The sequence below is a fragment of the Rhipicephalus microplus genome, chromosome 3 (assembly GCF_043290135.1).
Source record: "Rhipicephalus microplus isolate Deutch F79 chromosome 3, USDA_Rmic, whole genome shotgun sequence".
Taxonomy (NCBI): domain Eukaryota; kingdom Metazoa; phylum Arthropoda; class Arachnida; order Ixodida; family Ixodidae; genus Rhipicephalus; species Rhipicephalus microplus.
Genome location: NC_134702.1, coordinates 39,323,006 through 39,335,321, shown reverse-complemented (window position 1 = coordinate 39,335,321; position 12,316 = coordinate 39,323,006). Strand labels below are relative to the sequence as shown.

Sequence of the window (12,316 nt, the reverse complement as noted above, 5' to 3'; positions counted from 1 at the left end):
TTCCTCGCTTAGTTTCGTACCTGAAAATATACGATGAGGTGACATTTTCGCTACACGAGACTTCACTAAGGTTTATAGGTTTTTTTGAAAGTATGTACACGAAAACTTAGTATCGGGAATGCTTGCAAGAAATTATCAACGATAACGAAAGACAGTTGGTCAGAATTTTTTTCCTTCTACGAGAAACAACTTGAAACTTTCTGTGTGTGTCCTTTTTTCAAGACGTTAAGCGGTCAGTGCTCCAAAGCGTTGTACTCGCTTATTTTCAGCATTGATGTACTTTAGATGACTGAGTATATATGCATATGTATCATTCTTTTAATGTCGTCACACAGCTCGTTCGAGAGAAGCGGTTCCAGAAGTTCGACTACGGCAGCTCCAAAAACATGGCCATTTACGGGCAGGTGAGTCTAAAGGATATACCGTCGTAAATGGCGTATTATACACTTCCTACGAGCAAGCCTCTGTTGTTGTGCCAAGCTACGACAACGCGGCATACAAAAAAGCGCCCTCTTTGTCACTGGTCAGTCGGTGCTACAGTGATGAGTTAGCCTCGAGCCGATGAGATTGTATCTGGAGGGTGGGGAGGGGGGGGGGAATGGGCAATGGTGGTGGCTTGCGTCTGTATGTATACAAAAACAAAACATAGCTAGACCCTCTGTCATGGGAATTTACATAACGCGAGGCTGGAACGTGTCTTTACAAGAACAGTTGATCGATAATTTATTCTCTATTGATACATACGAGAACATTGTACATTTGTCTTAGGCAGCGATAGCAACGTTTGACGTAGATGTGCCCACGCTCATTCCCAGTGCCACATCTTCGTTCCAGAAACTAACGACCATGATCGTAATTTAACCCTTATGGTAGCTGGAGTTGTTAGCGTATGAACACAGCGTATGGTGAATCCCACGCAAAGACAGTATTCAAAAGCCTCTAAACAAACACTAGTACTCGATAAGCACTTCTTCGAAGAGTCGTCAATTGATGAGGGAAACGGCGATGTGAGAGATCATCAGTAATGAGGGTAACCTGCGCCTGTGCTGATGCACATACGCTACCACACTGCGCTTCATTAACGCGAGAGGCATATATCATAGTTTGAGTCGTCAACGCGGTAAGGTATTGCGCTTCCCGCTCGCACATCTATCGCTGAACCAAAGCAATCGCTGCATGTCATTCGTACGTCAACGTCATTACCTTTCCGAAGCGCTTATTTGCAACAGTGCGGTTGCCGTCACGCCAGTCGAAGCAGCAGGCGACCGCCTTTCTAGTCGCCTAAATCAGAGAGAGAGGGGTAGGGGCTTTATGAGGGGGAATTCTTCACATGTACGCCCATTGGCGGCGGGGAAACACCGTTGGTGCATCTAGAAACTGCTCTGGCTATGACGGGTCACGCGCTAAGACGACGCGAAAGGCAAAATAAAACACCCACTGCGTTTAGAGCACACCATCAATGACACCGTGGCCTTGAGAAACTCTTCGATGCCAGCACGGCCACGTTCCTTCGCTGGCATCGAGGCACCCTTAGATCGAATCAGACCTTCAAGGTAAATTAAGGAGTGGCTAACGAAGAGTTGTGCTTTCTAAAGCGCTCTTATAGAATTGCTTATATACGGAGACTCTTTCTGGAAAAAAAAAATGGTGGCATCAATGAACGAAGACTCAACCACCTTCATAAAAAAATGGTGCATCATCCAAATAACCATCTTTCATTGACAAATGAGTTCTAGCGCAAGCGCAGAATATTTTTGCGAACTGCTGTTCTTTGCTCGTACGTCATATCGTTAGTCGCAGTAATGTTGTCGAATCGGTACGTCGTAGTAATGAACGGGTTGAACGCAGCAAACCATGACACGCACAAACACTGGAGTGCCAGTGTGTGTGTGTCTACAATTCCTATTTAACTGCCCTTTTTTGTCGCAATTAAGGGGCTGCATTAAAATTGTCATTAATTGTATATGAAGGAGCACAGAACAAATGACTGGACGTGTACGTACCGGCATTATTGCAACTTCCACCGTCGTGCGTTGTTTTGCGTGTATCGCCGATCCGTCTTCATGATGTCTTATTGGCCTCTCCTGGTTTGCGCAGAGAACCCCTCCCGTGTACAACGTATCGGGGGTCAAGCTACCCGTGGGCCTCTTCTGGAGCCTGAACGACTGGTTCGCCGATCCCACGGACGTCAGCATTCTCACCGAGAAACTGCCAAACATCGTACTCAACTACCAGGTACAGTCAAGAACAAAAGTTTGCGGAGCAACGAGGGTGCGTGCCAAACTGCCTGCGGTCGACGGCAGATTGCGTACCTCTCGCTGCGCCATCTGCCGTCGACCACAGTGCTTGGCCAGAAATGGCTCTTGTTGTTCACTCGACTTTCAGTTTTCTATACCGCCGGGTAGCGCATCGTTAGTTTGCAGTTTTAACGCGGAGCCTATCTCCAGTACGACCGTAGCATTTCTATTTTGATAGCATGCAGGGTCAACGCTATCACGGCGTGCCTCAAACGGCGTTCTGTTCGATAGGTATCATTTTGTGATAAAGATTGCGACTGATAACAGATGGGCTCATAAATTGCTCTCGAGGCAGAAGCAGGTAGATGCAGATACCAAAAGGGCCGTCGCGTTTAAAAAGTGAAGGGTGAAAATTATTTGTAACCCGTCAGAAAACTGACAGGCCATAGACTAGTGAAGGGATGCTTCTTGCGTCCTGCGGTGCTGTCGATCGCCGCATGACGTAGCGGAAGTGTCGCGAAGAGGCCTTTGGCCACACGCTCGCGTGGTCCGTGAACTTTTGTGGTCGGCTGTACATCCCTCACTTTTTCTTCCGACGCTTTAGCTCTGTGTGGGCGGAGACGTCCTCCGCACGGTATTTCTGCACCCTTCGAACAACAAAGTGCCCGTTACGGATTGCATTACGCATGCGCATCGTTTTGCGTTCCTGTAGATACCCTGGCTTCTAGACAGCGTGCTGATTAAATAGGCGTGGATGATGAAGCTCTCTCTCTCTCTCTCTCTCTCTCTCTCTCTATATATATATATATATATATATATATATATATATATATATATATATATATATATATATATATATATATTCTGATTAGTTACCTGGGACACCCTGTATATGAACACAATGAATATATCATGAATACCGGTACGACAATACACCTTTGAAAAACACTTTCGTCTTCAATATTAAGGGGGTGGTTTCGCTGTGGTGTATCCATACAGTCTGACGTAGGTAAAGTCACGTGGTAACAACAGCTCGTGACGCTCTTATCACACCATCTATCGCATGCTGCCATTTGCTCCGTGCAGGTTAACAACGATGAGCGGATTGCCGTCCAGCTACTCAGACAGCGATGTAGATCGCAGACCGAATGCAGAGTTTGCTAGCCTGCCATGACAACGTCTATTCTAGTAGGGCTGGATTGCGGACGCAGGGCGATGCAAATTTTTAGAATCGCACTACAACGTTTTGTACATGTTCTCCGGCTCCGGTGTGTGGAGCGTGTTAACACTGCCAAGCAAACGAAAAAAAAGATGCTTTTTTTTACTCAAAATTGTGTTTCTTTTAAGCCTACTCCTGACATGGAAGATGTACGAACTTTAGTTGAACCATGATCCCAAAGGACCATGGTTTAACTGTAGGCCTGTGTGCTCAGATTTGGGTGCACGTTAAAGAACACCAGGTGGTCGAAATTTCCGGAACCCTCCACTACGGCGTCTCTCATAATCATATGGTGGTTTTGGCACGTTAAACCGCACATATCAATGAACTTTAGTTAAACAACGAGTACAAATTTAATTGATTGATATGTGGGGTTTAACGTCCCAAAACCACCATATGATTATGAGAGACGCCGTAGTGGAGGGCACCGGAAATTTCGACCACCTGGGGTTCTTTAACGTGCACCCAAGTCTGAGCACACGGGCCTACAACATTTCCGCCTCCATCGGAAATGCAGCCGCCGCAGCCGGGATACGAACCCGCGACCTGCGGGTCAGCAGCCGAGTACCTTAGCCACTAGACCACCGCGGCGGCGCACGAGTACAAATTTAGTTATGCCACTTAATCTCTCTCTCTCTGTCATGCAGGTGCCAGACCCGCAGTTCACGCACCTCGATTTCATCGTGGGAATGCACGCAAAGGACATTGTCTACAGCGCCATGATGAAGCTCATGGAGCGGCACAAAAAGAAAGCCTACTTGCTCTAGTCTGATCGCAGCTTCGTGTTCCTATCTCGTGTAAAAAGAAATCACGTCATTTTTCTCTCGTAATCTACTCGACGGAATAAAGTCCCATTGTACGAAGCGCGACAACAAAGACGGACTGGTGAACGTGGCAGATCTGATTTGGAAGGACTCCCCCACTGAAGGAACCTTCATTGAGGACTCGTTATCATCAGTCTAATGACCAGAATCCCACAGCGGCTAAGTGTTTTCAGGGTCAGTATTTTAAGGTATTCATTTCCTCAAGCGCATCGTTGACTGTGGCTTGGACAATTGCACGATTGAGTATAGACGGACTGCAGTGCAGCGCCCAGCCAACCCGTATCGTCGGTTGACGTCCAAGATAGGCTCCGTCCACAACCGTAGCAATCCCGTGCAGAAAGAATTTGAAGATGTGCTACAATCAATCACGTCCGTTCATTTGCGTGACGTCAAGCACTGCGGAAGTTAGCGGAAGTTTGTTACGTAAGGACGCATTTGTGCTGCTGGTTTTTGGACAGATGAATTCAACGAAAATTTTTATCAGAGACTCTGACTTACGTATTCTGCTGCAATGATATTTTAGCTGCAAACTTAAGCTTCTATATTCTGATATACCTACAGTAGCACTAGGTATTTGCACTCAAATCGAAAACCAGCTGGTGACTCACGGATTTGAAGGGCAAACGCAATATGGCATTGTGGGAGAAATATATATTTATTCCTCAATTTTAAACGACTCTGTAGGTGTAGATACTGGTATTTTTTTTAACTTGAAATAAATATGTTATACACCACCATCTTGACTCCTATATTCTCATAAGGGACAATGACAACTTAGCACGACTGTTTTCTGGCTAATGTTACGCGCGAGGCAACTTACCAACTCGAATATTCCACTTCCCCAACGTTATTATGTTCCGCTTTCATGACACACAACAAATTTAGCAATCGCATGCAGACCTCGCGTTTCACTGCACCTCAAGCATTTAGTCCCGCACTTCGATGACTCGACGGAGGTCGGTGTGGAATAACTCGTAGCCAGTTCTCGGCCGCATTTCATGCTGGCAAGACCGAACCAAGCGGAGTGCTTTTGCCAGCGTTACCAGGAGTTACGTCTCTAGGCGTCGCCACATAAACGTCGACCGAGAGACCGTCTGATGGAATGTCCTTTTAGGCCGCTGTTGATTGGCTACCGGCGAGCAGCACCCCCCCCCCCCCCCGCGCTCTTGCCGGTTCCTGTTCCGTAATGTCATTTTAACGTGACGGAGCTTTCACAACTGCACACACAAATGAGAAGGATGGAATGTCCTGCAACGCAGTCGAACACAGCTTCCAAGAATCTACGTTCCACCACACGTATCTCGGAGGTCGTGCGTGAACTCTGATATTGTGATTGCGATAGCCGTTCAACTGGTTTCACGCAGCTGCCCACGCAGGTGCGTGGGCAGAATTTTTTTTTTCGATGAGAGGGAGGGGGACCACTTTGAAATGATGGGGGACCGAGAAGGCAGATGTGATTGAGTGTCATTCTGTGCTCTTTATGCCGTAGCACAAGAACTTTAACGGGGAAGAGGGTATAGTGGCACGGGTCTGGTGTGCCACGCCATGGCTACGCCAATGCACCCACTTGGTACGGATCCCCTGCACTTTTCTCACGAATCTGGGACACGCTTATATACAAGGACATATCAGTGTGAAGCATAATATCCCGTTACAGTACATTTAGTACACTATATACTTTCTTATTCTGGTAGTATGCTGTGCGGGTTCGGCACGTCAACGTGATCAAGAGTGCGATGGTGTCAAGGCTCACCACTTTTCTAGAGTTATAGAATGCGCTCCGTCTAAATGAACATGTCCACTAGACACACAGAGAATAGCTCCCCATATCAGCGCCAGATCGGCATCGCACATTGTTGACCTGGGACACTGTCACAGAACGAGCGCTAAAAATGGGCGCGCCGCCAAATTGTCGCGACGAAACGCCGGAGTGGCGCCGCGAGGTCAAAAGAAAAAGAAAACAAACATCTAAAGGCTCCCCGGGGCGCGCGCTCTCCCCTCGGAAGCGTGGCTTCGCCGACGAACCTCCTCACCCCACATCGGCGGCCGAGATAGCCCGCGAAAGTTCTAGAACGAAAGGGGCGTGGTCATACCGAGTTGAGTCATCGGCCGCGGAGGGCATTCCAACCGTCTCGCCCTCTTCCCAGCCTTCGCTGCGTATCGCGCCGACGAAATGACGAGAATCGTCTGGAATGTCGCGCGCAAGGTATTTAACCGAGCAGCCGAGATGAGAGACCAGGAGAAGACGGAGTTTAGCGCCTGAGTGCGTAGGAATCCCGCCGTGTAGTCGGCGAAGGTTTCCTCCGTAGGGACGAAGCAGGAGATGAAGAGGATTTCCACCTGAGGGGTGAAGGCTCGAGCTACAGGCAAGAGCGTGTGTCTACCGCTATCGAGCGAAGACGCGAGGCAACAGCTGCGTGTGTGAAGCCGACGTGTTTCCGGCGAAGAAGTTGAAGCTTGAAGAGTGGCCAATTGAAGACGCGAGGTTTCCTGGAAGAAAAACTTCAGGGGGCAGCGGAACGACAACAACGCTGGACTTTGAGTGAGTGATTCTCGGAAGAGTATCATTCAGACTTTTGTTCCAAGAACTTTGGACTGGATAGGTTTTCTATCTCTTTAGTCTTTAAGTGTCTTGGTGGTTCAATGCATGCGACTGCATTGTAGTGCGTATCGTTGTCTGTGTCCGTTGTTTTGAGTGTGGCTGATTGTACTGTGTAGTACGTTGTTTGATTGGTGACGTATTGTATGTAACTACTGTGGAGTGTGCATTCTTGTGTATTGTTTTTGATCTGCCATTTTTGAGAATATAATATTTGTTTTGTTTATCAACTCTCGGCTCTGACTTGTTCTTTGGGCCACAGCCGGCGACCGCTGGCGCGCCAAAAAGGACCACTTCTAAATTGTCCACGCTTTCGTGGTGCGGTTCGGGGGGCCAATACTTCGGCCCTTGGAATTAGCCCGGCGATCGCATCCCCAATTTACGGGACCGGTGTGACAGACACTGTGTAATGTCCGTCATTCAACAACAAATACTCCTGCTAATAGCTTTTACGCCTTATCAGTCAGTGTTCGAATGGAAAATATTCAAGGTATTGCGAAGTAAACATACTCACCCAGAGGTGTATTTTCATTAATCTCTTCTGCTCGTGGAGAGTAAAACCACCCTGCGAACATAGCATTTCAGATTGTTTTGACCTCTACTGTCGCACTGTGTTTGAGGATATACGTATTTGGCCAATGCAACAACTTGTGCTAATATTGCCGATGAGCTTGCGTATGTTGTCTGAAATAGTTCATCAAGGTCTCGAGCGCTTTGCTGTCGAAGCTTCTGGGGCCAAAGCTAAGGCAAATAACATCATCAGTCACTTTTAGGCCACCGAGTAGTGGTACCTCCATCAGCAGCAGCGACGACGGCATAATGAATGCGGAAGTCACTGAAAGCCTGCGCGCTAATTGGTTCGCTTGACAAGCACCGGAAAGACTATCTGAAACGAAGACGCTTTAATACAGTGCCAACTGCCAGTGATTGGTTCACTATATGTATACTTATAGATTATCGTTCAGTTTTGGCAGGATGAGCATGGGTGTTCCATAGATTCCCGTGCCTATAAAGACTGAGCGACTACTTATTGTTGGACGCCATGGCATCAAGTTTATAATATGGCTTAGTCTATACAGTAAGTATTATTTTGAAACACTATAAAACCACAACATCCTGCGCCTTTGGACAGAACTACCGTCAAGTTTTCCGTATACACAGCCGAACAACCCGGCGTCCGTACGAGCTGTCCATTTTTAGCATTAGTCTAGTGGAAAAAACAATCGTCACTTGGTGGACACTTCGACCACCCTGCCACCCATCTTCTTGGGCTTTAGTTCGGGCGACGGAACGCGGTCTATAGACAGCTCCTCGTCGGTGCTAAGTCCGGAGTCGCAGTGAACCGCGGTCAACTGGTGGTGGACGAGTGACCGCGCCGGAAACGCCAGGGCCCTGGTCGGGTCCACCAAGGGTGGTAGCCGCAGCTGGGCCCGCCTGCGGTCCGTCTCGACGGTCCCTCGCGCTCCCGCCTGGTCCGATTTCATTTTGCTGCTGCTTGTCGAGAATGATGACGAAGCGACGGTGACCGGTAGGCATTTGGCCGACGCTGCCCGCGCGCCGGTGTGATGTCTGCGCGGTGTGACGCTCCTGGAAGTCGTCTCGCTCGACAGCGACGACTGCGCGACAACGTCGTCGTCGTCATCGTCATTAGCGGGCCGGTCACGTACGATTACGGGCAGCCTGCGAGGGTTCAAATGCTTCGTGAATGAAAGCCTTATAGCCCTAAAGACGTTGAGTATTGCACTCGTTGACTGAAACTGGAACACATGAGCATTATAAAGCGTCAACTATTTCAAACGCTTTCGGGTAGATGCCGACGTCGAATAGAACCAATTTTATTTGAACTTGAGTGCACCTTAAAATGTGGTTTGAAGAATTAAATCAACCCATAAGCAGGCCAGTAGATTGTGCTGTGCGTCATATCGGTGTGACAACCTGAGCCAAACGGTTTTTAACGAGTTCACGTCAACATAGATAATTTGTTACATACAAGATAGTAATAGGAAATATTAAACTAGGCAAAGAAAACATTAGAGAGCTAGTTACTGCGCTATATTCAAGCAAAAACCCCGAGTATCTCATGTGTCGAAAAATTCTGCATCCATGCAGTGAAGCTTCCAACATGATCTTTACCAAAATTGACGTTACCTGATTACTACGTCATCACGAAATAAAGTCTTCAATTGCGTGATGTAGTGTTGTCATCAAATCGTCGCATAGCCAAAGGTGAGCCGATCAAGGTGGAGTGTAAAACTGGATGAACTACAGAAAGCGTCACAACAATGAGTTTTAGCGTCGAAAAGCTAATAAACCGTTCAACTCGCACATTAAGGATGACATAGCACCTTTGACAAACACAAATGCGCACATAAAAACGCCAGGCAGCATATCTGAGACACTTTACTCTTGTTAGTAATACTCCTTTAATGACAGATAGCTTAAAAGACACCAACACCAACAGTTTGTCGAGCACCCACTTCACAATCAGCAGTGGGCCCTCTCTGGAAAACAATATTCTGCTTTATGCTGACGGTCTGCCACAGAGAATCGGTGGTTACCGGGTGCTCCGTTGCCGACCTGAAGGTCATGGGTTCGATCCCAAGAGCAGTGGAAGCATTTAGACAGAAATAAAATGGCGAGAGAGAGAAACAAAATGACTTTCTCTGATTATCTGGCAGACGACTGTGGCATGGTCATCGCGATGCGGCCACACTTTACCTCGGCGTGACGTCGGGCCGTGTACTATGCAATGTCAGTGCACGTCATAGAACACTAGATGTCCCAAATTTCCGAAGCCCTCCACTATACAGCGTCCTTCGTGAACATATAACCGTTTTGGGACGCAAAGCCTCAGATATTTTCCTTTCCTGCCAGCAAGCGAGCTTGTGTAGGCGCTGTTCGACCATGGGGCACGAAAACATCTGGTATTCCCACACCAGAAAGTATGGACCTGGCTCCTGGTACTGCCGGGTCTGTGCCAACCACCACGGGCTCATTCGCAAGTACGGCCTGAACACCTGTCGCCGTTGCTTCAGACAGTACGCAGCTGACATTGGGTTTAAAAAGCTGGACTAAACTCTGGAGGTGGCAATCGTGGGGTGCTAAAAAATATATATAATTATAACTTCACGCTGTTGCCGCTAGCGCATGTGCGTCAACTCGTGTCCTCACCTGTGACTGCTCTTGCGTGCCGAAGTGGACGCAGCCTTCCCAGATGCTCCGGCAGGGAGGCTTCTTTGGGACGGAGCTCGCGTCAGCTCACAGGGTTCGACCAGCGACGACGATGACGTCATCGAAGCAGCCAGAGGTCCTGCAGGACCGGACATCCGCCTCGTTCCGCCCCGCCCTCGCGTGAACATCTCCAACTCGGCCAGCGTTCGACATTTCCACTCGAGCTCCCTCTGCAGATTGGCGATGATGGAGTTCTTCTCGGACAGCTCCGCCTGGTGCTGCCACTCCTGTAAAGGTGGCACAGACGGCGGACATTGCCCTTTTTCAAAGTAAAAGGTTACAAGTGACAAATTGTGGTACGAATGTATTAAGCTTGTATGTGCCTATACCGTTTAAAAGGGTCCCGCAACACTTTTTGAGCGAGGTAAGAAAATGCTGCCGAGAGGCAGTCGAAGCTCCCGAGGACACGCAGGCCAAATAATATAGCGTGGCACGCGGTACAGAATTTATGGGGACGCTCGGTGGATTTCGCGGCTGACGGCTGTCCCGTACGCGATGTCCTCTTTTCGATGACCGCTGGCCGATCGGGGCCCCGTCCACGAAATTCTATAACCGTCTCCCAATCTGTTACTGTTCTCTCAAACTTTTCTTCTCTCTCTATGTCTTCTAATCCCTCCTTATCATTTCCCTTGTGAGTTACTGCTAACGTGTCGCACTCGGATGCAGACACTTGCGCGACTTCCTTTTTTTTTCACTTTTCCTATTTAAAAATGACTACCTTGCCCACCCCCCTCCCCCACAGATTTTGCGATTAATTCTTAAAGTCAGCTAGAAAGCGCTGCGTCTTCTCCAATAACGAATCGTTTAAGAAGAAACTCGCTCGCTGTTCTTGTTGCTATTTAATAAAATTAAATTCCTAGGTTTGCCATACGGCAATGAAAAATCTCGTAAAGGAGAACTATGGAATATTTCTCAACGATTTGGCTTCATTAAGGCACACCTGAATCTATCAAATGTCCTGTGGCCTTCACTGTCTTGTGCATCCGTCTTCAAACATGAACCTTAACCGACTCGGTCAGTCTCGAAATCTCTCACACCCAAATTTAGGTGCACGACTGAGTGGAAACCAATATTAAAAAAAAAACTTGCGTCCACTTTTCTTTCGCTCCCCACAGTGAATCTTTTCAGACTGTACTGTGTCACATTGCGCCACAATATCTACATGAACTATAAGTAAATCATGTACAATCGCCAATTGCAGTACACACCTGCACCTGAAGCCGCTGGTTGAGTGACACGAGCGCATTGTTGGCCTGTTCCAGCTGAGAACTGAGGAATCGACAGTGGCAGCACCACTTGTCCAAGTCTTCTTCGAGCTGGGCAATCTTCTCCTGGTATGAGGCTGCACGTTGGCAATCTGCGGTTACGCTCAGCCAAATAATATCATAACGCAAAACCTCTAGGAAAGCCATGTTATATTTTTCTAAATGCATAAGTTGAGTGTATTAAGTTTAGTTGAGTGTATATAAAATTTTAGAACCAAACTATCCTATGGCTAAGGGTGTACTCGTTGTCTGCCAACTATGTAAAGGGGATGAAGTTATATTCAGTTGAATTCAATTCATTGCCAGCTTATCAGAGTTCAGGACCATGAACATATCAACAGTAAGACTTCGTGAGCCACTGGTACCAGTTCTTCATTAGCGACATTCATAAACTACCACCACTTGTACTAGTACTTCTACTTTTAGTAGAAGTAGTAGTATATAGCTATTTTTTGCTTTTCCCGCGAAGTCCCATGAGGTGGGACCTTCTGTCCAGGTCCCTGTTTGCTACTGCTATACGGCTGCCCATGACAATCAGTCTCGCTGTAGTTTTATCTGTAATAAACTCCACGGATGTAAAACAAACAAAGAACGACGCATAGCCGCAAAGTATTTTAAAGACGATAGTTTTCTTGGGGACCTTCGACGGAAAAAATTTGGTCTGTCTGCCTGCCTGTCTGTCAAGGTGGACGATTGGGCGAGTTGGTGATTCATGATCGACGTATGTAACTGCGCGGTAGTAAACACGGACGACAAGAAGATACAAGGACAAGCGCATGCCTGTCTGTACATTTGTCTGTTTGTCCGCCCTTAACGATACCTCAAATGGCCGACCCCATACGCAGCACCCACCAACATTGCTCAAGGTTAAGCGTTCATGCTTGTGCGATCGTCTATTAAAAAAGCAATTATTGCGCATATTTGAGGCACCACAACAACAC

The 12,316-nt window shown here is 47.6% G+C and overlaps 2 protein-coding genes across 4 annotated transcripts in view; one reads left to right on the top strand and one right to left on the bottom strand.

Moving 5' to 3' along the window:
• The window catches only part of LOC119176422 (lysosomal acid lipase/cholesteryl ester hydrolase-like), a 35,509-nt gene extending 30,492 nt beyond the window's left edge, over positions 1-5,017 (top strand). The window contains exons 9-11 of the mRNA XM_037427685.2: positions 336-404; positions 2,098-2,235; positions 4,104-5,017. Of these exons, the coding sequence (XP_037283582.2) occupies positions 336-404; positions 2,098-2,235; positions 4,104-4,223 (327 nt within the window). The 3' untranslated portion in view covers positions 4,224-5,017. The remainder of the gene's footprint in view (positions 1-335; positions 405-2,097; positions 2,236-4,103) is intronic.
• A 2,889-nt stretch (positions 5,018-7,906) lies between these two features.
• LOC119176438 (uncharacterized) overlaps positions 7,907-12,316 on the bottom strand; it is a 37,152-nt gene continuing 32,742 nt past the window's right edge. For all 3 annotated transcript variants that reach the window (XM_037427709.2, XM_037427718.2, XM_037427728.2), the window contains 3 exons: positions 11,319-11,452; positions 10,051-10,337; positions 7,907-8,559 (listed from right to left, as the gene is read on the bottom strand). In XM_037427709.2, the coding sequence (XP_037283606.2) occupies positions 8,106-8,559; positions 10,051-10,337; positions 11,319-11,452 (875 nt within the window). In that variant the 3' untranslated portion in view covers positions 7,907-8,105. The remainder of the gene's footprint in view (positions 8,560-10,050; positions 10,338-11,318; positions 11,453-12,316) is intronic.